This window comes from Schistocerca americana, chromosome X, assembly GCF_021461395.2.
Source record: "Schistocerca americana isolate TAMUIC-IGC-003095 chromosome X, iqSchAmer2.1, whole genome shotgun sequence".
NCBI lineage: Eukaryota > Metazoa > Arthropoda > Insecta > Orthoptera > Acrididae > Schistocerca > Schistocerca americana.
This window is the reverse complement of record NC_060130.1, coordinates 445,385,187-445,407,913: the sequence shown is the minus strand read 5'-3', so window position 1 is coordinate 445,407,913 and position 22,727 is coordinate 445,385,187. Positions and strand designations below refer to the sequence as shown.

General features: G+C 40.0%; 1 protein-coding gene across 1 annotated transcript in view; it reads right to left on the bottom strand.

Moving 5' to 3' along the window:
* LOC124556430 (nipped-B-like protein) overlaps positions 1-22,727 on the bottom strand; it is a 395,074-nt gene that overhangs the window by 31,475 nt on the left and 340,872 nt on the right. The window contains exons 23-24 of the mRNA XM_047130386.1: positions 20,302-20,577; positions 17,858-18,092 (exon numbers count right to left, since the gene is read on the bottom strand). Coding sequence (XP_046986342.1) covers positions 17,858-18,092; positions 20,302-20,577 — 511 coding nt within the window. The remainder of the gene's footprint in view (positions 1-17,857; positions 18,093-20,301; positions 20,578-22,727) is intronic.

Genomic DNA, 22,727 nt, shown 5'->3' with positions numbered 1-22,727 from the left:
AATCTGCTTTTTTGTCACTTTTGCCAAACAGAAAAATCTTCCTACCTTTTTTAATATTTCTATTTACAGCTGAAATCATTGATGCAGTAACCGCTTTATGATCGCTGATTCCCTGTTCTGTGTTAACTGTTTCAAATAGTTCGGGTCTGTTTGTCACCAGAAGGTCTAATATGTTATCGCCACGTGTTTGTTCTCTGTTTAACTACTCAAGGTAGTTTTCAGATAAAGCACTTAAAAAAATTTCACTGGATTCTTTGTCCCTGCCACCCGTTATAAACGTTTGAGTCTCCCAGTCTATATCCGGCAAATTAAAATCTCCACCCAGAACTATAACATGGTGGGGAAATCTACCCAAAATATTTTCCAAATTATCCTTCAGGTGCTCAGCCACAATAGCTGCTGAGCCAGGGGGCCTATAGAGACATCCAATTACCACGTCTGAGCCTGCTTTAACCGTGACCTTCACCCAAATTATTTCACATTTCGGATCTCCGTCAATTTCCTTCGATACTATTGCACTTCTTATTGCTATAAACACGTATCCCCCTTCACTGCCCAGCCTGTCTCCACAGTATACATTCCAATCTGAGTTTAGAATCTCATTATTGTTTATATCTGGTTTCAGCCAACTTTCTGTCCCTAATACTATGTGGACATTGTAACCGTTTATTAATGAGAGCAGTTCTGGGACCTTTCTATAGACGCTCCTGCAGTTTACTATTAGCACATTAATATTGTTATTCCCTGTTGCATTTTGCCTACTCCTACCTTTCCGCATCTCAGGAGGCGTCTTGTCGGGCCTAGGGAGGGAATTCTCTAACCTAAAAAACCCACATGTGCACTCCACACGTACTCCGCTACCCTTGTAGCCGCTTCCTGCATGTAGTGCACACCTGACCTATTCAGGGGGACCCTACATTTCTCCACCTGATAGCAGAGGTTGAGAAATTTGCACCCCAGATCTCCGCAGAATCGTCTGAGCCTCTGGTTTAAGCCTTCCACTCGGCTCCAAACCAGAGAACTGTGATCGGTCCATCATATCAGTTACCATCATATGAGATGCATCCATTGCTGTTTTTGAGACCTCACCATGAATTATGTATTAATTCAGTTTGTAATGCCCAGGCCACATGGATTAGATGCATATTAGTCTTACAAATTAGATGGGTATTAATTTTGAAAGTAAACATAGTTGCTATTTGCTGTGCCACACAAAGGAAGGGACCACCACCATCTCGTGAAAGGACTTTTGTAGCTTCAAAGACATGCTGGGAGAACATTTAGAATCTGATCTTGCTGTTGTAGCAATGGTTCAGAACTAAATTTACACAAGCTTCCATCTTTACTGATAATAAATCATTCAGTAAAGGTATTTGAAGCAGTGATTTGCAATGGACGTTCAACAAGTAATGAAACACTTTTTTTTTCTCATCCAATTTTGGTTGGAAAAATGCAGCATTTGTTGTCATGAAATATTCCTGCTTCAGCCCCTGGAGTTTCATGAAGTTCTGATAGAGGGCAGCGCTATAGACAGCCTTCAAAATTGCATCTGTAACAGAGGTGTGTTCAAACCATAACATCACAGATATTCATAGGTGCTTGCAGTATGTCTACAGAGACCTGGCAGCAAACAAAAGTATGGCAAGTCATTGGGAGAGGCGTCTGTCATCAACACAACAAGGTCGCGCAAACCTGTGTGATCTCCCATGTGCCAGCCGGCTGCACACAGCTATGACTCCTACAATGTCGGACTGTCCTGACACACTCATTTGAGATGATCAATAGAGCACATTCAAACTTCTTAGTGCACAACTGGACATCTCTGTTGCTAGTGCTGACACACTCATCCACCAGTTGGGGGTACACAAAGGTTGTGTCCACTGGGTTCCTCACTGCGCAACAAAAGACCATAAAGAGCAAAGAACAACCATGCGTGCAGAATTGTTTGTCCATTATGAGGCTCGTTATGACAATTTTTTGTCAATATCATCACAGATGATGAAACATGTGCTCATCACTTCGAACTGGATACAGACCAGCAAACCATGGAGTGGCACCAAACCAACTCTCCTCCAAAGAAAATGTTCAAAGCTGCACCCTCAGCTGGTAAAGTCATGGTGACAGTCTTCTGGGGCTCTGAAGGGGTTATTCTATTTGATGACCTCCCACATCATGCAATTGTCAACTCTGCTGTACATTGTGCTACTCTCAGGAAATTGAAGAAACAACTTCAGCATGTTCATCGCCACAAAAATACAAATGAACTTCTCCTTCTCTATGACAACACAAGGCCTCACACAAGTTTGTGCACCCAAGAGGAGCCCACAAAACTTCACTGGATTGTTCTTTCTCATCCACCCAACAGCGCGGATCTTGCACCTTCCGACTTCCATCTGTATGACCCAATGAAGGATGCACTCCATAGTAAGCAGTATATGGCCTGAATAAAACCCACCTGCTTTCAGAAAAAAAATTGATGCTTTACTTATTGGGCACCCCCTCGTATTATCTTCCAAAGTCATTATAAATTACTGATTCCGACATCATTGCAAATCTCCTGGCAGAAAATCTAGCAGCGAACTATACCAAGTAAGTAGGGAGCTGCCTGGAATCATCTCTCCAAAATCAGTGAAGATAATGCAAGTAAGTGAACTTTCTGACTACACAGAACTGTGACCTGCATGACTCTGAAACACAGACTTATCTGTGCCCATTACCTTTCATTTGATTAACTCTGTCCCTGTTGTAGGTTCATGTTGGAACAGTAATAACCAGTTTCTTTCAGCAATATTTCAGGAGTAAAATTAATACGAAACTGTTATTTTCATCTCATTCATGGATCTGTGGCCTCAGCCTCTTTCATAAAATCGAGAGTTGCCATTTAGTGTTGTTGCCCAATGCATTGCGTTCAGAGCTCTGGTCAATGTGGGGGGAGGGGGAGAGAGAGAGAGAGAGAGAGAGAGAGAGAGAGAGAGAGAGAGAGAGAGAGAGAGAGTTAAAATGAAGGAAGTTGTGGTCACGCTTGTTGCCAGGGGCAGAATACTTTTTCTATTTCTATATCTCCGTCTACATACACACTCTACAAGCACCATAGGGTGCAGGGCGGAATCAGCAGCAGACAGCTGCTGATTGCTGTTCACCCTGCCTGCATCATCATTTATGTATACAGGAAACCAGGACCAGTGGTCCTATCACCTTTTTTATTTACTTTGGTATGCCTTTTACAACCCCAGCACAGCATGAACAGGGTGAGCCAGCTGACTACATAATGTGCATTTTTTTTTATCACCCATGACCTATGCTTTAACATGTAGATGATGTTAACACAAAAATCTGACTAAATATTATAACAAAAACTAAGTCCAATATGCGAAATATTGTTATGACCTGAAGGAAAAGGCAGTTTTTGTGACAGCTAGCACTTGGTGCTTTACAGGCTGAATTTAAATATCTCTGGCATTAGCAAATTTTACAACACAACACAATTGATTGTTATACTAGATAAACTGCTATAATTAGTCCAATAATGGTGTCACAACAAAGGTCCTTTGCTTGCAAGAAATGAGGTAGGAGATTTTATTCTTTTATCTTATGTATATACTTGAAAGTATGTAGAATCCAAGTTTTTGACCTTCAAAACCCTTGGGACAATTTTTGTGGCCAAAAAACCAAGAAATTTTGGCACTTTTTTCAGATCTTCACCTATAACTTGGATATTTTGTATCCTAACGAAAATATTACCCATCTCAAAATGAAAGAGTATTAAATTTTGCAGCAAATGACCTACTTAAAATGTCAAAATCGGTGCACCGTTTGGCCAAAATCAGTTGTCAAAGTTCGTTACTTTTATCAGCTTAGCTAAGAAGTCAGCTCCCAATGCCTGCAACACAAAAACAGCTACTCCAGATGAAAAATTACGTATCAGAGTTGCAGGGCATGGAATGTCTTGTTACAAAAGCATCTAGTTTTTCATTTTTAGGCACTATTAAGCATTCATACACCTGAAATCCAAAATAGTTCCTTTTTTTAGTCAAAGCTCTTGAATAAAAATGAAATTTCCAATAGGAAGACTTAAATCTGTCCCACCTTCAGGTGTAGGGGTAGCTAAAGATCTACCTTGAATGGCATGCAGTAAACAGCCAAGGCCCCTCCATTCCTTTTTACTGTTTCCATTGCTAGCCATACCCAGTCTTCCTGTGTTGTGCAACAGACATGTTTTAACTCCTCGTGCCTTGAAAAATCTTTGTTTCCTAATTTGAATTTACTTTCATTGTACAGTCTGTGCATTTAAAATGAGTGCTCCAGATCATATGGAGGTGGGCACATCATAAGTTATTAACTGGTCTGGCTGAAGTTTAAGTGCACAGTGCATGTCAGAAGTAGTACAATAACTCAAAACTTAATAGATCACCTTTGACAAAAGGCCCTGCACCATCAATGTTGAATCTTCGACCATACACGAAGGCATTTGATTTTAATAAACACTGCTTTTATTGTGGTGAGGAGATTGATGGTAATTAGGAGAAACTTTGTAGACTTCCCTATGCAAAGTGAAATGTTGTTCATAAAATGATGAAACTTGAATTAAGAGATACTGTTATTGGGGGTAGCTGAAAGGCGAGGTGGTGACTGGGCTTGCAAAGTATTGGAACATTTGTTATAACATGTGCATCCTGCACTATGGCTCTAAAGATAGGGAAAAAGAGGGTTCGTACCATAAACGCATTAACACTGTTTCACAGATTGATTGTTATCAATCAGTCTGATAAAGACTAAGTTTTGTTTCTCATTTGAACTTTCCCCATACCCCATGTCATTGTTCACAGAAGACAGTCTCAGTAAGGGTACAAAATCACTTCTCTGTGATGCATTCACATCTCTCCAACAGAATGAAATACCCAAAATAAAAAGCTTTGTGGTATATGGTGGTCACCTACTCCATAAGGTTGTTTGGCATAAGAAAGAAAAGTTTGGAGCCATTTATATGAAAAACGCAGCATATTTGAGAATCATAGTTATATTCGGTGATTACCCAAGTGATGCTTTCCAATGGGGAATGAAAGACCTCTTCATTTAAAAACACCAGGTTCTTCATCAGATAGAATTTTTGATGAAGGTACAAATGTTGCAGTCGCACAGGAGAAGTTTCTCACAACATAAAAGCAACAAGAACTGCTTGATTTTTATGCTCATGTGGGAATCTGAGAATGGAGGTATTCAAGTGCAGCAGAAGATGCAGATTCATTGATTGTGGAAACACTATTATTCAGGCTTCTGAGTCTGACAGTCTGACAATCTTAACCAAGGACACTGATGTGCTTTTCTCCTAACAGGTTGAGGAAATAATTTCAACACCTTGTACTTTCTTAAACAGGGAAGATGGAAAACAGCAGGAGTGTGATACTCTAGTAATTTTTTTAACCATGCCTTCATAGGATATGATACCACATCCTTCTTTCTGGGACAAGGAAAAGTGAAATTACTAAACCTTACGGAGCAACAGCTACACCTCGAAGTGCAACCTGCTGAATTAGTTAAACCCTGAATTTGTTAAACCCTCAGTCTCTAAAGATGTAATAATGCAGGCAGAGGAACAGCTGATATTAGCATTATATGGGAATCCCAGCTGCACATTTGGATGAGCTCAGGTACAAGCTTTTTGTGAAGTCTGCCCCAAGAAAATCTTTCAAACTTGAAATGTTATTGCCAACATCGGATGCAGCAAGGTGGCACTCACTGCTATCCTACCATCAAGTGCAGTCTTGGCTGGGGAAGAAAACTGATCCATGCCAGTGGGGATAGAAGAAAAACTTATGAAGCTTGTTTCCTGTGAAGATTACGAAAGATGTCGTACCGCACACGCTACTGAAGATGGTTCCCTGTGCATGATAAACAGAATACATAGCATTATGTGGATGCCACAAATCTGGACTGAACTGCTACTCGATGCAAACACTGTTGTGGCTTATCTTGTGAGAACGCCCCAGAAATTGAGCTAGACAGTGATGAGGAAGAGATCGAAGGTATGTTACAGGATGAGGAAGTTGGTGAAGGTGCCACAATGGATCCAGAAGATTGGTTGCTGAACCAGGATCTGCCACAGTCTCCCAAACAACCTCGATGGGATTGCAATTTGATAAAAGGGGAATCTCTGATATTTAAATTGTGTTTTTTAATATTGTCATGCCCTTTTAGTTGTTCATTTGTAAAAATTTTTATATTACTCACACATAAATACGTGTTGGGCATTACTATGTACTTTGTTTTCATTTTAGTGACCCATTCTTACCAAGAAAGGCATGGATAAAATATGAATAAAAACACACATGAATGAAGAAAATTAAAAGAGATATACATACAAAACACATGTGCACTAATTAGAGAGCCATCTTCCCACTGGAAATTTTATTTCATTGGATAACTTTGACTTAAAAATCGAATTACTTTGGCTTTCAGGTGTGTGAACACTTAATAGTACCTAAAACTGAAAAACTAGGTGCTTTTCTAACATGAAATTTCACACTCTACAACTTTGATAACTCGATATTTTTTATTTGGAGTACCTGTTTATGAGTTATGTGTGTTGGAGACAACTTTTTAGCCAAGTTGGTAAAAATAGTCCAACTTTGACAACTGACTGGAACGAAAAGACTGTACCAATTTTGACACTTAAGTAGGTCATTTGATACCAAATTTAATGCCCCTTCATTTTGTGACAGTAAATTTGGGGGGGAAAGTCAAAATTTATTGTTTTTTCTGCCACAAAAAGTTGTCCCAAGGAATTGGAAGATTAAAAACTTGGATCCACCATACTCTCAACTATATCTACAAGATTAGAAAATACAATCTATTGCCTCATCTTTGGTAAGCAAAAAGTATCCTGTTACTGGACTAAATAGACCAAGAACTGCTACAAATGAAAAGTAAAACCTTGTTTTGCTGTGACACAAAGAGCTTGCATTACTGAATCAGCCTATTAAAAGAAATGGAAAATCATTCAATGGTAGAGTTGAATGAAAATACAACAAAATGTCTGACAGATTTTTTACCCTTCTGAATACGGGAATAACTAATATTTTAAATGCTCTGTGAAAGAGGGATACTGTATAAAAGACACAAACATTATAGGCCTTATTCACATGACACGAAGGCATATGAAAGAAACTGCTCTAAATCTCAAATGACCAACATGCAAAGAATTTCATAGCATTCTCTATTGAGCTCAAAATCAATTAGAACAAATCTGCTAAAAGAATACATTATTTAGGAAGATTAGCTGTCACATCTCACTGGCAGAAAGGCCATAAAACACAAAGCATTAGTTTAGATGACGGACTGGGAGGGAAACAAATACCTCATTTGTCATATGTGATTTAGGGGAAGTATGGGCAAACTAAATTACAATTTATGGAGGGGAATTTGTGCACTCCATATGTCCATAATATTAATCCAGAAAGATCCTGATCACTTTCATTGTTACTGATGAAGGTGGCAAGTAACACTGTGTGACCCTAGAACACAAATTAGAGGAGTAACAGCAGAGGTGGCAATATATTTCCCAAATCTTTCAACAGAAAATTAAGCATTGCAACACTGAAAGGAAGTATGAAACTTCAAAAGACTATCGTATCAGGATCTTACTGGAATACCTCTAAAAAAAAAAAAAAAAAAAAAAAAAAAAAAAAAAAAAAAAAAAAAAAAAAAAAAAGAGAGAGAGAGAGAGAGAGAGAGAAATTCTTGTCCTATGTAAATGCTCTCAGTAGCACCACAATTAGTGTTCAGACAGTCATGGAGGACACAGAAATTAAAATTGAAAGTGGGTACAGAAACACCCATGTCAACCAGGATGGATTTTGAAAATGGTGGTCATGAGAAACACAACTCTTACTTCTCTCGTATGACATCCTGGAATGGTTTGGATCAAGGTAATCAGGATAACACAGTATTTCTTGGCCTTGAAGAATCATTTTACGCAATACCACACCAATGCTTATTAATGAAATTATCATCATCTGGGGTCTCAAATGAAATTTATGACTGGATTGAGCATTTCTTATGATGAAGAATACAACATGTTATCTTCAGTGGAGAGTCATAGACAGAAGTAGATGAAACATCAGGCGTGGCCCATGGAAGTTTGTTGTGACCCTTGCTGTTCATGCTGAATGTTAATAATTTGCCAGACAATGGGAATCAGTCAACTCAGATAAGTACCTGAGTATACCCATTTGTGGTGATATGAAATTGGTCACATATGTTCAGTTGTAGGTAAAGCAGGTAGCAGTTTTTCAGTTCAATTGTACAACACTGGGAAAATCCAGTCAGTCTACACACAGAAGACTATTTACAAGACACTTCTGTGAACCATCCTTGACTATTGCTCAAGTGTGTGGGACCCACACCAGACTGGGGTAACAGGAGATACTGAATTTCTACAAAGAAGGACAACAAAAATGATCACAGGTTAGTCTGATACACAGGAGAGCATCACAGACTTAGTGAAAACCCTGAATTGGCAGATGCCTGAAGACAGGTGTCAACTATCCTGCAAAAGCCTACTTACAATGCTTCAGTAACCAGTATTAATCAAGGAATTGAGGAAATATGACAGCTCCAGAAGTAATGCTCTCATAGAAACAGCGAAGACCAGGTTACACTAATTACAATGTGTACAGGGCAATTAGGAAGTTATTAGTCCTGCAGCCCCTACACATATGGAATGAGAACAAACCCTAACACATGGTACAGTGGAAATACCATCTGTCATGAACTTCACAGTGGTTTACAGAGTAAACAGATGTAGACGTAAACCAGTTCATCATACCTTTAATCGTTATCTTCCAAAATGTGAATATGTACTCAGGTCTCATTTTTGAAGTACGTGAGGTCTTAAATTTCTAAGAAGTAGGAGAGGAGTGTTTAAATAACTATCTGAAGGACAAAAAGGAGGAGGAGGGGGGGGGGGGGGGGGGGGAGGAAAGGAAAGGAAAAAGGAATACTCATACCAAAGAGTATATACTGGACTAATGGAAGATACAGAAAATTCAAGGAATAATTTCCAGGAAAGTCGTATGTTAATTAACTCAGTGTGTGGACATCACAGAATTTCTCAACAATCTCCAGTAGATGATGATGATAGTGAGATGACATTGTGCATCACAGAGAGGCTTTCTCTTACAATTCAAAGAGCTTATGTTGGAAGACAAGTTAAAAGAACATTACTTACATCGTTATACCCACACATTATTGCAGACTGAACAGAAAGGCGATGAAGTGATACCAGTAGACTATAAACCTAGTAGTACACACCACACACAAGCTTGCTGAGCATAGATGTAGATATGGATTACAATTAAATCTTTTTCAATACCAACCAAATTACAATGCAATACAACTGTAATTTGAGGGCAATTACATAATGTACATTTTAGCTGTGGGCAGGAGGTGCATAAAAAGATCTTTCATTATGTTGTTACATGGCTTAGAAACACACAAGCACGTATGTGGACAGTTTCTAAACAGCAGACACTCTGTGTATTCTTGTCATACTCTGACTCATTGTCACAAAAAAGTTATGGGATGGTCAGGAACAGCCCAAACCAAACTAAGACAAGATCAGCACATATTCACACCATTCGACTGTTTGCTACTGCACAACACTTTCCCTTTTTATTCCTGGAAGACAAATGTAAAACAACGGAGGTCACCTCAGCTAAAAAGTAACTAACATGACAGGTTAAAAACAAATGAATTGTGTGTGCATAAATAAAATTCTTCTGAATTCTGAACCACATGATATCAGATTTCACCTGCACTGCAAGAGGCATTGTCAGTTTAGCAACTGATATGCTGAGCATAAACAACAAGCAGCCAAGAGAGTCCACAGTGACGAGAGCACTGCATCTCCCACAGACATGTCGTGAATTACGACAGCACAAAATTGTTGCAATGCCCAACACCTTCCGAGATTGTAATCTAACAGAGGCTGTAAAGATCTGACTACACAACAAACTAATAAATAAAAAGTGGTTTTCAATCTTGCAAGGCCTGAAACACAGCCTTAATCATGGTCAAAGCACAGGGTAATCTACGTGGGAATTCGCTTCCATCACGGCAACTGAAGAAGGTGAGGATGTATTGTCACCACGCAAGTAGGGACTCTTGTCCGGTGCTGGCAGTAGTGTGAATGAGTACACTGGATTGAACCCCAGTGATGCACTTCCCCCATCACTGCACCACACTGTGCCCAGACATGTCTGGCTAGAGGCTGTTGGCGAAAGACACTCAGTCATCAGGAATGCTTGAAGATTACAAAAAGTCAGCTTGCTGAAATATCATACCTTCTGCACTATGTCACCCACCTGAATACCCAAGAAATACCTTCTGAGAAAAATCTTCCTACACCAGCAAAACCTAAAATCATACATGATCATTCTTACTTTTCAAATACACTGTCAGCGTGACAGACTGTCAATCCAAAGGGCCCGGGTTCGATTCCCAGCTGGGTCGGAGATTTTCTCTGCTCAGGGACTGGGTGTTGTGTTGTCCTAATCATCATCATTTCATCCCCATCGACGCGCAGGTCGCCGAAGTGGCGTCAAATCGAAAGACCTGCACCAGGCGAACGGTCTACCCGACGGGAGGTCCTAGCCACACAACATTTCATTTTATCACAGGATATTCCTGGTTAATTCCATGTAATCCACACTACAATCTATTGCCCGGCTCAGTCGAAGATACCACGGTATAATGGTAGTCATTTTTATTGTAATAAATGCACTTTTCTCACTAGTTAGCAGTAATTTACTGATTTGCTGAGGGACCAGCCCGTGGTGGAAAAGAACACACTCGGCCACTACCTACTCGTAGTAACAACACAAATGTGCTCCATTCTCTACTCAGCAAAAACAATGTCATTGACCTGGTGGACAAGGCACTTGGTAATCTATTTTCCCCCTATGCAACCTGATTGGGACGTAATGTATATATCTGTTTAAGGGGTGATGGATCTCTTTACAGGCTGCAAAGTGGGAGAATACAACTGCACAAATGGGTGGGGAAGAGGCATTACTGGATGCTAATTCTTGATAGCAAATGCTCTTTCAGCTGTGATGATGCCTACTACTCTACTTCCCTCAATTCCCACATGGACTGTTTCTCAGCAGAATGACAACACCCTTCACCACCTTTGTGGATGGAGAACATAATCCTGCATTTCCTGGGCTTGCATATCAGCTATGTACAGGGTTATTACAAATGATTGAAGCGATTTCACAGCTCTACAACAACTTTATTATTTGAGATATTTTCACAATGCTTTGCACACACATACAAAAACTCAAAAAGTTTTTTTAGGCATTCACAAATGTTCGATATGTGCCCCTTTAGTGATTTGGCAGACATCAAGCCGATAATCAAGTTCCTCTCACACTCGGCGCAGCATGTCCCCATTAATGAGTTCGAAAGCATCGTTGATGCGAGCTCGCAGTTCTGGAACGTTTCTTGGTAGAGGAGGTTTAAACACTGAATCTTTCACATAGCCCCACAGAAAGAAATCGCATGGGGTTAAGTCAGGAGAGCGTGGAGGCCAGGACATGAATTGCTGATCACGATCTCCACCACGACCGATCCATCGGTTTTCCAATTTCCTGTTTAAGAAATGCCGAACATCATGATGGAAGTGCGGTGGAGCACCATCCTGTTGAAAGATGAAGTCGGCGCCATCGGTCTCCAGTTGTGGCATGAGCCAATTTTCCAGCATGTCCAGATACACGTGTCCTGTAACGTTTTTTTCGCAGAAGAAAAAGGGGCCGTAAACTTTAAACCGTGAGATTGCACAAAACAAGTTAACTTTAGGTGAATTGCGAATTTGCTGCACGAATGCATGAGGATTCTCTACCGCCCAGATTCGCACATTGTGTCTGTTCACTTCACCATTAAGAAAAAATGTTGCTTCATCACTGAAAACAAGTTTCGCACTGAACGCATCCTCTTCCATGGGCTGTTGCAACCGCGCCGAAAATTCAAAGCGTTTGACTTTGTCATCGGGTGTCAGGGCTTGTAGCAATTGTAAACGGTAAGGCTTCTGCTTTAGCCTTTTCTGTAAGATTTTCCAAACCGTCGGCTGTGGTACGTTTAGCTCCCAGCTTGCTTTATTCGTCGACTTCCGCGGGCTACGCGTGAAACTTGCCCGCACGCGTTCAACCGTTTCTTCGCTCACTGCAGGCCGACCCGTTGATTTCCCCTTACAGAGGCATCCAGAAGCTTTAAACTGCGCATACCATCGCCGAATGGCGTTAGCAGTTGGTGGATCTTTGTTGAACTTCGTCCTGAAGTGTCGTTGCACTGTTATGACTGACTGATGTGAGTGCATTTCAAGCACGATATACGCTTTCTCGGCTCCTGTCTCCATTTTGTCTCACTGCGCTCTCGAGCGCTCTGGCGACAGAAACCTGAAGTGCGGCTTCAGCCGAACAAAACTTTATGAGTTTTTCTACGTATCTGTAGTGTGTCATGACCATATGTCAATGAATGGAGCTACAGTGAATTTATGAAATCGCTTCAATCATTTGTAATAGCCCAGTATATGCACTGAATAGCACACACAGAGGGTTGCAGCAGACGACTAATTTCTCAGCGCAAAATATATTCAGCTGCTCTATTGCTCACGAGATTGTGCGTAACTGTACATAAAATACTCCAAAATTCATTTGGTAAGCAAATCTTGTGGAAATAGTCAAGAAAAACCACAGAGCAGCCTAGATACTCTTCTTCCTTTGACACATCTGTGAATACTGTAGATTTTGGTCACACTAACTAAAAATTATATGGAAACCTGAAGCTCACAGCATATTTAGGAGAGAAGTCTTCTGCCACAGAATAGCAAACCTAAAATAATTCTAGATGTCATCAATAACCAGACAGGCAGTCATCTCCAAGCTAAAGTCAATGTTTGTAACACACAAACTGCTTCGTGTGGATACCAAGTAACTCCAATGTTCACAGGTAACTTAAAATCAATTCTATGGCAAGCTAAGCAAATAGTTTAATAGTCTTTGATCCTGGAATAGCAAAGAGCCTATGCACATGACATCCCCCTTGAGGAGCTGCTGTCACATGTCAAGTGGTGGCTCCCCAGCCTTGGTGTTGAGGTTGGGTATTGAGAAGCTTTTGTAGGCAGTGGAGGCCAACCAAATCCTTTAATAATAGATTGCATCTATTGTCTTCAGATAAATAGGTCTTGCTGCGCCCTATCCTGCACATTCCTATCTAGCTAAGATTACACAAAAGCTTTATACAACATGCCCAGTTGGCTTCACATGAGTTGTGGCATAAGCAGTTAAACATGTCAGTCAAGAATCTTTTCTTTAGGTCCATCAAGTGTGGTTGCTACAGCACCTGTGAATCATATTTAAAGCTCAGAATCTCATCATACAGTAATGTTCAAAATTTAGAATTGTGTCACACATTTGCATCTATGCTCTAAAGCGAAAGCCTTTGTCCCACTCCTCCCTCTCTTCCTACTGGCAAGTCATTGTTGCCCAATTCGAGGATTAATTAAATATTGCAAAGCCATCCACAAACTAAAATTACAGTTCTGAATTTCTTACTTTTAACTATTAATGGCGAAGATTGTTACAATTAAATTTCTTCTTTGAGGAATGTTATTTGTCAGCTCAAATCCATCACATGGAACTTCAGCAACTTGGTATATGAACAACCACTGTGATAGAAAAGACTGTGTGAATACAGGCAGATGACCACAGAAGTCCCATCAATGGAGATGTCCCAGCATACTGGAACAACAAGTAGTTTCATATGCATTTTTATGTGGGGGGAAAAAAATGTTCCAATAAAATGCTATCTGTGTAAGAAAGACCTAGATGCCTCCAGTAGGGTCAAGTTGGTAACAGTGCTGTGGGGCAATTTCAAAGTGGGTTAGGAGCTTCCTGGTTGCTACCACAGGACCAGTCACTGGTTCAGCTAGTGAATGCAACACTTCTGCTGTTTACACACTTTTCCTGATTTGAGAAGATTAAGAGACCAAACTAGCCTCCATCCACGAGTTGAAAAATTGTCCTGTCTGTCATATTGTCCTAAAAAGTTCTAGTTTTTTGTCACAATGGTGCTTTAACATACTGCAATTTATTTAGTCATGACTGGATGCAGTAATGGTGTCTCATATGGGGCAGAATGCAGCTCCTACATGAAGAAGCAGCAGTTACATATCTTAGCATTGTAGAGTCTCAAAATTCCAAAGAGCAAACAGGATGCCACATCGACATTTGTGGTGGCAGTTGTTGTTGTGGTCTTCAGTCCTGAGACTGGTTTGATGCAGCTCTCCATGCTGATCTATCCTGTGCAAGCTCCTTCATCTCCCAGTTCCTACTGCAACCTACATCCTTCTGAATCTGCTTAGTGTATTCATCTCTTGGTCTCCCTCTATGATTTTTACCCTCCACACTGCCCTCCAATGCTAAATTTGTGATCCCTTGATGCCTCAGGACATGTCCTACCAACCGATCCCTTCTTCTAGTCAAGTTGTGCCACAAACTTCTCTTTTCCCCAATCCTATTCAATACCACCTCATTAGTTACATGATCTACCCACCTAATCTTCAACATTCTTCTGTAGCACCCCATTTCAAAAGCTTCTATTCTCTTCCTGTCCAAACTATTTATTGTCCATGTTTCACTTCCATACATGGCTACACTCCATACAAATACTTTCAGAAACGACTTCCTGACACTTACATCTATACTTGATGTTAACAAATGTCTCTTCTTCAGAAACGCTTTCCTTGCCATTGCCAGTCTACATTTTAAGTGTCTCATTTCCTAATCTAATTCCATCAGCATCACCCGACTTAATTCGACTACATTCCATTATCCTCGTTTTGCTTTTGTTGATGTTCATCTTCTGTCCTCCTTTCAAGACACTGTCCATTCCGTTCAACTGCTCTTCCAAGTCCTTTGCTGTCTCTGACAGAATTACAATGTCATCGGCGAACCTCAACGTTTTTATTTCTTCTCCATGGATTTTAACACCTACTCTGAACTTTTCTTTTGTTTCCTTTACTGCTTGCTAAATATACAGATTGAATAACATCGGGGAGAGGCTACAACCCTGTCTCACTCCCTTCCCAACCACTGCTTCCCTTTCATACCCCTCGACTCTTATAACTACCATCTGGTTTCTGTACAAGTTGTAAATAGCCTTTCGCCCCCTGTATTTTACCCCTGCCACCTTTAGAATTTGAAAGAGAGCTTTCCAGTCAACATTATCAAAAGCTTTCTCTAAGCCTACAAATGCTAGAAACGTAGGTTTGCCTTTCCTTAATCTTCCTTCTAAGATAAGTCGTAAGGTCAGTATTGCCTCACGTGTTCCAACATTTCTACGGAATCCAAACTGATCTGCCCCGAGGTCGGCTTCTACCAGTTTTTCCATTCGTCTGTAAATAATTCGCATTAGTATTTTGCAGCTATGACTTATTGAACTGATAGTTAGGTAATTTTCGCATCTGTCAACACCTGCTTTCTTTGGGATTGGAATTATTATATTCTTCTTGAAGTCTGAGGGTATTTCGCCTGTCTCGTACATCTTGCTCACCAGATGGTAGAGTTTTGTCAGGACTGGCTCTCCCAAGGCCGTCAGTAGTTCCAATGGAATGTTGTCTACTCCCGGGGCCTTGTTTCGACTCAGGTCTTTCAGTGCTCTGTCAAACTCTTCACGCAGTATCGTATCTCCCATTTCATCTTCATCTACATCCTCTTCCATTTCCATAATATTGTCCTCAAGTACATCACCCTTGTATAGACCCTCTATATACTCCTTCCACCTTTCTGCTTTCTCTTCTTTACTTAGAACTGGGTTTCCACCTGAGCTCTTGATATTCATACAAGTGGCTCTCTTTTCTCCAAAGGTCTCTTTAATTTTCCTGTAGGCTGTATCTATCTTACCCTAGTGAAATAAGCCTCTACATCCTTACATTTGTCCTCTAGCCATGCCTGCTTAGCCATTTTGCACTTCCTGTCAATCTCATTTTTGAGATGTTTGTATTCCTTTTTGCCTGCTTCATTTACTGCATTTTTACATTTTCTCCTTTCATCAATTAAATTCAATATTTCTTCTGTTACCCAAGGATTTCTACTAGCCCTCGTCTTTTTACCTACTTGATCCTCTGCCGCCTTCACTACTACATCCCTCAGAGCTACCCATTCGTCTTCTGTATTTCTTTCCGCCATTCCTGTCAATTGTTCCCTTACGCTCTCCTTGAAAGTCTGTACAACCTCTGGTTCTTTCAGTTTATCCAGGTCCCATCTCCTTAAATTCTCACCTTAGCCTTAGCCTTAGCAAAATGCTTTGCCATTGTCCGAGCAATGTCTCCAGTCATTTGGAGACATACTTGCAGTGGGTGCCGATTTGAGACTTCCTGGCAGATTAAAAATGTTTGGAGTGGACCAGGACTCAAATGTGGGACCTTTGCCTTTTGTGTGCAAGTGTTCTACTGACTCAGTTAACCAAGCAAGACTCACAACCCACCCTTACAGCTTTATTTCTGCCAGTACCTGAACTCCTGTCTTCCAAACTTGAGGTACTGGTGGAAGTAAAACTGTGAGGGTGGGTCGTGAGTTGTGCTTGGATAACTCAGTTGGGTCTGCAAAAGGCAAAGGTCCCAGGTAGTTTCAAATCCTTTTGATTGTTTCCATATTTCGTGTAAGTAGATAGTTAACAAGACTAAGAACACCTGCCATGAGCTCTTCTACATCTACATCCATACTCCGCAAGCCACCTGACGGTGTGTGGCGGAGGGTACCTTGAGTATCTCTTCTTGCTCTCCGTAAGAGTTATTCAAGTTTTCTTTGGGATCAGTCAGCATTTACAACTGTGCATAAGTGTACAACTGTTCTGAGTTGGTAAGTGGCATTCCTCATTCCATCTGGGAATTGGTTGTCTTGGAAGCTGACCTGAAGATTGTAAAATGGATGCATTAGCTACGTGGCAAATTGCATTTGTAATGTTACACCTAAGACTGTTACTGTACAGCATTTGAAAGCTCAAGCAGAGACTGATCCATTTCTTTCAGTAGGTATCTTGGCCCATTTCATCAAGGACATATACTCTACAGACTTATCAGACAACTTGAGTGTTGGATGATCCGGTAGCTTTTTAACTTCCCCTTGTAGGTTTCTTATCCTCTTTATTCTTGCGTCTCTGAGGTGGACTGCACAGAAGCATGCTTTTAATTGCAACTGTTTTTCATTGTATACACATCTATTTACTACAAATATAGCACATTTCGGTCACCACATAAATGATAAATTTATTTCCTCCCCTTAAAATGTCCATATTATAAAGTGGTTTGATGGCTACATGCCAGACTAAAAACCCCTAGATCCCCACTTTAATCTCATGTTGGTCGTCAGATTTTTTTCTGGTATTTATCATGTCTTTGATCTTTGTACATGCAAAACAAATGAACAAAAATTAGGATGAACATTTAATTGTACATCTCCTATAACTGGGTTAATGAAACAGTTCTCAGGTCAGAGGAAGTGAATATCACATAACTCCAATAGTGATGTGACTCGTAAAAGTACAGAGTTGGTGAAAACAACTGTTCACTCGATTATCATTTAATTGAACTCAAAAATACCCGTTAGGTTTTTTAATCTAACAAAAATCTGAGTTTTTATGAGAACTAGAACTCATGCATACGAATAATCTCAAAATTCTGACATACACTAAAGCACACATTCATTACCTGAATGAAGTAAGAACTTTTTGAAAACAAAGCCACAACAACATACAAAAAGAAGGCTTTCAAAATGTTACAGTAAATATTTAATTCACTTACCATAATATTTATTGAAGCAGTCACGAATCAGTTTGAAATTTCTGGTGACATTATTTACAACAGAACCTAAACATGACAAGCATGACTGAACAACAGCACGGTCATGTTGAAGTATAAGCTTTACAGAATCTTCTTCCAGCTGAGCAAGGAATGTTTCACTTGGATGTTCTATAAGTGGAACCACTAACTCTAATGTGCGAGCCACACTGCTTATTATCTGATAGTCTCCCTGTGTCTGGAAATGAAAAATGTCCATATACACAGACAATTATTGAACAATTAATCAATTTATTTAAAAATATATATATTTTCTTCAATTACATGATGGTAATACCAAATAACAGTATATGATAAACATTTATGCTATGTCTTTTATAAAATTCAAATGATATTATCATGTACTCAGAAAACAAACAGCAAAAAGAGACAATTGGCCTTTCAAAAGATACAGATTAATGGGCAGAAAAAAGAATACATCTTACAATGATATGACAGAAGGCAATTTTATACTGTATATAATTCAAATGTGGAAGGTTCTGCAAGTAGATAATCTTATGCAATATGACAAAGAGAAAATTTGTGTGGCGACAGAGTTTCTCTCTTAATCAGAAAGATGAGAAATATGAATAATTCAAAAAAAGGTCATCTTACCTGGTTATAAATTTTAAATGCATAATGAAAATGAACAACTTAAAATGATTTTCTTCAGTCATAAGCCAATAGAAATATATATCCACACTGTCTGTCTGAATGAGTAAGAATAAACTTATGGACTCATTTGATAAATTATTTCAGATTTGCCTAGAAGTCTCAAATTTTGACTTAACACTTTAACAAAACTGTTCTGTGTTTACTGGATCACAACAGCAAGAATGAGCAATCAACGACTGGTACAATCTTAGGTAATGTAACATTGTGGCCGACTGTTTAAAAATTTGTATCTAAACAAATTTCTTCAGTAAGCAGTTTATTTCATATTTTCAGGTGAGTAAAGCAAGATTATTTGATTCAATAGCTAAGGTTAGTTCAGTTTGGGTGTGGTTAATAGATAAAGGCTCTGAAACAAGAGCCACCCTGTGAGACATATTACAATATATTTATTTCTCAGTAATGTGTTACAGAATTTCAATTATCTGAAGCACTTAAAATATTTCACACACAAATAGCGAACGTCAATGTTTTTGGAACTGTTAATATTGACTGAAGTTTTTTTGAACAGGTCATAGATAGCCTTCAGGCTGTGCCCTGAAATGACCATTAGCCCTAAGCAATGAAACTTGGGGGGGTGTGTCTTCTACAAAAGTACAGCTCTTACGGGCTTCCAGAAGGCTCAACTAGCAGAGACTAAGGGATCCATACCATCTTCCACGCAATTTTCACGTTCCACTGTGTACATCAAAACAGAGTTACTGAAACTGTTATCGGATCCCCATCTCAGTTTATCTCTATTACGCTTTCATGTGCCATTCTTTGACATTATTTCTAATGTCTGGCTAGTGTTTTAGATATGTTTTTCCCCCTGTCACTGGCAATTCTATCTGCTGTAGGAATAAGGCTGTAAATGTCTTGCTGGAGAGCACTAGAGTATGGTAGCATGAAGTGTCATAATCTAATGAGAGTTTCATGAATGAATAGAGGAACTACACATATGAAAAGTGTCCCATTACCATCACTGGCAAGTTTCTTTTTCACATGTGCACTGTGCCCAAGTTATAGTGAGTTTTATTTTCTTGTGAATAACTGCAGCATACCCCAAGTCTAAAAACAGCACAACATGAATTCAGTGTGCAATTTATCAGGCAAAAATTTTAAGCATGAGCTTGAATAAGACCTACTGACTCATCCAAATTTTAAAGGAACAGTCAGAGGCCGTTTTGCAGCACAGAAGGGGAGAGATGCTGTTTTTAATCTATAAAATGAAATACTGCAAAAATGTTTTGGCCTCTCCCTACTTCTCACTTAGATAATTACCCAAGCTCTCATCACAAATAACCCACACCACAGAGAGATGTACTTCACAGTGTTGCAAAGGATGTAAGACAGTCTAGGTAGAAATACCCAGAGTGGAATAGATTATGATAATTTAAATGCTGCGCTTAGCACTGAAAATACAGACCACTGACAGAATACCAAATGCACAGCCGGTTGGCAATGCATGTAGGATAAATGTCAAGGCTTATCAACACAAGGAAATCTATAAGACAAAGTCATCTTCACATAGTCAGGTTTATGTGGTGAAGTAATCAAATTTAATTTTGTACTTCTAATAAAATGACAACACAGTACTATACACTATTGGTACTTACTTTCTGAATGTATGTTAAATGGTCATTTTTGTTTACCCAAGGCAGTATCTAAATTTATTAGATAATGTATTTACTACTGTTCACACACAAAAAGCAGCTTCTGATAAATAACCAAATTTTCACACACATTATTCTTACCTGGCACTTAACGCTGAGATAAGGCTGCAATGTTGTTGCATGATCTATCAGAAGCTGTGGGCGTATTTTTGCAAAGAGGTATAGTGTAGTGAGGCAAGCAACAAGCCGCTGAGATGAACCACGACCTTCATTGTCAGGAGCAAAACTTGTCTCTTCAAGTCTTAACACATTTTCAATTAGACAATCTACAATCTGTTTACAGGCAGTCAGCAAAGCCTTTGGAGGTTCTGAATGAGGCTTTGTCGAGTCATCTTTGTCCTCCTTTGGCTTAAAAAGCTGCAACAAATAAAAACCATATAAATAATAATGTATTTTTAAACAAAATAGTTTATCAATCTAAACACTTACTATTTTTACCACAAGGAAAATGAATGGGTTATTTGGGTTGGGACTCACACTTTTGACTTCTTTCAGATATGGTAATAGTTCCCCATACGTATCAAAAGGTGAACAGACATCTGGAAATGAATATGTGTAATAACTGAAGTTTCATTCACAGAATGTTTGCACAGCAACTACCTTCAGTAGTACACTGTATTGTCATACACAAACCCCTACCCCGGCAAAGGCAGGGAAACCTGTGAAAGCAGCCATGTGGTCTACCAATTTTATTACAAACGCTGTGTGGCACTCTATTTGGGCGTGATCATGAACAAACAGTCTGTCCACACAAATGATCACTGCTAAATAGTGGCCAGAAAACAGCTGGACCATCCAGCTGTTGAGCGTGCCACTTGACATGGTGTGCTCAATTTAAACAGCTTCTTCACAGCCCATGCTAGCTAGATACTTCCAACTAACACCCACATATCTGAACTTTACAAATGGGAACTCTCCTTACAACTTCTGTCAGTCCTAAAACCCACTTGTCCTCAGTCTTCACTAAACCCTGGTGCCACCTGCCTCTCAGCCCCCTCTCCAGTGCACCTTCATGTCCTTTTCCCTTCTCTGCTTCTCCCCCCTCCAGTACAGCCCCAACATTGCACAGAACAGCCTACAGTCCTGCCCCTGCCACATCCCTGCACACTTCCAGAGGCAACACTACAGCCCACTATCCTGCCCATGCCATGTCACTCCACACACCCACAGGAACACCGCAGTCCATCATCGTGATCCTGTCCCCGCCATGTCCTTGCACACTCCCATAGGCAACACTACTGCCCACCATCCTGTCCCTGCCATATTCCTACATGCTCCCATAGGCAAAACTTGCACGCCCCCATCCTGTCTCTCCCACATGCTTGCACACTCCGACAGACATCATCTTTTCCACACCTACCCTGCTATCCCCCCCCCCCCCCCCTCCCCGCACACGCACACACACACACACACACACACACACACACACACACACACACACACACACACACACACACACACACACACACACACACACACACAGAGAGAGAGAGAGAGAGAGAGAGAGAGAGAGAGAGAGAGAGAGAGAGAGAGAGAGATGTGGGGGGGGGGGGGGGGGGGGGGAGGGGTGCTTTCTAGCCCTGAAAGAGAACTATCTAGCCCTGAAGGAGAACTTTGTGCAATAGCTTGGTCTACTTTTAAATGTCCTTCATGTGTATCTGTCTGCCACAAAATGACTCTTCCATGTAGTGAGTATCAGTCTGTCCTATTACATACTGTTGTTACAATAAAGACTTATGTAAATGATTCACATAATTCTGTGACTTACTCATAATGTTATTTTTACCTAAATGAGGCATGATACCTTCTAAGGAACAAATATAAATTTAAAAACAATATGAGTAAATGTCTCCCAATGTCCTTTTGACAACTTATTTTCTTAGATGCAGTGTCTTCACCCACCTCAATATTGCACTATTCTGTACCACCTGTGACAGCGGAAAAAGGGGCATTACAATTGGATGACTAGAAGTTAAGAAACATAAGCTGCAGCTGACAAAATCAGCCACCCATTCTCGTCATCCTCTACATAAGAGACAAAATAAGTTGATGGGAGAGACATCAACAATGTGACATATTTCTAACAACATTTTGTCCAGTCCACTTTCTCACTCACCTCCACACTGAAACATAGTAGAATTTCTGTGGTCTGTGAAGAAGATGGTCCGAAAAATGTAGAGTGACCATCTCCTGGATAAATTTCCAGAACTGTTTTTTAATGTACTTTTGGAATCAAACTATACAATTAACTTCCCATTCACCATGAAATCTCATTTTCTCCAATCTCTCATCAACTATGCACTTGAAAGATAGGTTTAATGCATTCTCCCCCCTAGTCTATCTCAGGCAAGCCTCTTCACTCTGCATAACTAATGCATCCATGCATTTGAAGCTGCTTACTACAGTAAAGTCTTGGTCTTCCTCTAAAATTTTTACTGCAACTCTCCACTTTCCTTAAACAACAAATCTGAAATTCCTTGATGCCCTAGGATTTGTCGTATCAACCA